General features: G+C 39.2%; 1 protein-coding gene across 1 annotated transcript; it reads left to right on the top strand.

Annotated features, from left to right (window-relative positions):
- The first annotated feature begins 3 nt into the window (after positions 1–3).
- Positions 4–191, top strand: LOC108525642 (putative 60S ribosomal protein L39-like 5). The gene has a single exon (XM_017866553.1). The coding sequence runs from the start codon at positions 4–6 to the stop codon at positions 157–159; it is 156 nt and encodes a 51-aa protein (XP_017722042.1). The 3' UTR covers positions 160–191.
- The last annotated feature ends 1249 nt before the right edge of the window (positions 192–1440 follow it).

The following is a 1440-nucleotide window of genomic DNA, read 5'->3' as shown; positions in this document are numbered from 1 at the left end:
ACCATGTCTTCTCACAAGACTTTCAAGATTAAGCAATTCCTGGCCAAGAAACAAAAGCAAAATCGTCCCATTCCCCAGCGGATTCAGATGAAAACTGGAGATAAAATCAGGTACAACTCCAAAAGGAGACATTGGAGAAGAACCAAGCTGGGTCTATAAGGAATTGCACATGAGATGGCACACGTATTTGTGCTGTCTGAAGGTCACGATCACATTACCATATCAAACTGAAAATGTCAGCTATCTGGAGAGTTTGACATGTTTTCCTCTCTGAATCTATTATGAATGTGTTGGTTGGCTGGGTTCAGTAATAAATATGTGAGGCCTTTCATTAAAAAAATATATATATATATGTGTATATATATGTATTTTGGAATAATTCTAGATTTACAGAAAAGACATGGAGATAGTATGGAGAATTCCCATATACCCCACACCCTGTTTCCCTGTTACTAATATCTTACATTTGTATGGTACATTTGTCATAATTAATGAGCCCAAATAGTGTGTTACTATTAAAGTTCATACTCTATTCAGACATCCTGAGTTTTGTCTAATGTCCTTTCCATGTTGGAGGGTCCCATTCAGAATACATTGAGTTATCCTGCTTCCTTAGGCTCCTCTTGGCTGTGATAGTTTCTCATGTTTTCCATGCTTGTGATGACTTGACAGTTTTGAGGAGTACTGATCAGGTATTTTATAGACTATCCCTTGACTGGGATTTGTCTGATCCTTTCCTCGTATTTATATTAGGGCTATGTGTTTTGGGGAGGAAGACCACGTAGGTCAAGTATCATTCTCATCACATTATATCAAAGATTTATGGCCAGGCACAGTAGTGCATGCCTGTAATCCCAGCACTTTGGGAGGCTGAGGTGGGTGGATCACCTGAGGTCAGGAGTTCGAGACCGATCTGACCAACATGGTGAAACCCGTCTCTACTAAATACAAAAAATTAGCCAGGCATGGTGGCGGCCTCCTGTAATCCCAGCTACTTGGGAAGCGGAGGCAGGAGAATCACCTGAACCCAGGAGGCAGAGGTTGCAGTGAGCCAAGATTGTGCCATTGTACTCCAGCCTGGGCAACAAAAGCGAAACTACGTCTCAAAACAAAACAAAAAAAGATTTATAATATTAACATGAATCATCATATTACCATTAATGTTAAGCATGATTAACTGCCTTAACTATTGTTCAAAAAGTTTTTCCACTGCAATTTACCCTTTTGTCCTCTTTTCCATCCTATATTCTTTGGAAGAAAGCCACTATGCACAGCCCACATTGAAGGAATGGGAAGTTATATTTCACCTCCTTTGGGGGAAAGTACCTACATTATTTGAATTCTTCCGCACGGGTGATTTGTCTAAAGAGACAAATTCATTCATTCATACTAATATGGGCTCAGATATTTATTTTATACTTGGGTTATAATCTAATATTA

This window comes from Rhinopithecus bieti, unplaced genomic scaffold, assembly GCF_001698545.2.
Source record: "Rhinopithecus bieti isolate Rb0 unplaced genomic scaffold, ASM169854v2 scaffold_81374, whole genome shotgun sequence".
Taxonomy (NCBI): domain Eukaryota; kingdom Metazoa; phylum Chordata; class Mammalia; order Primates; family Cercopithecidae; genus Rhinopithecus; species Rhinopithecus bieti.
The sequence above is the reverse complement of the archived record's forward strand: the minus strand, read 5'-3'. Positions and strand labels throughout refer to the sequence as shown.

Coding starts and splice junctions, on each gene's coding strand:
- LOC108525642 (XM_017866553.1), top strand. CDS start 4: ATGTCTTCTCACAAGACTTTCAAGATTAAGCAATTCCTGGCCAAGAAA.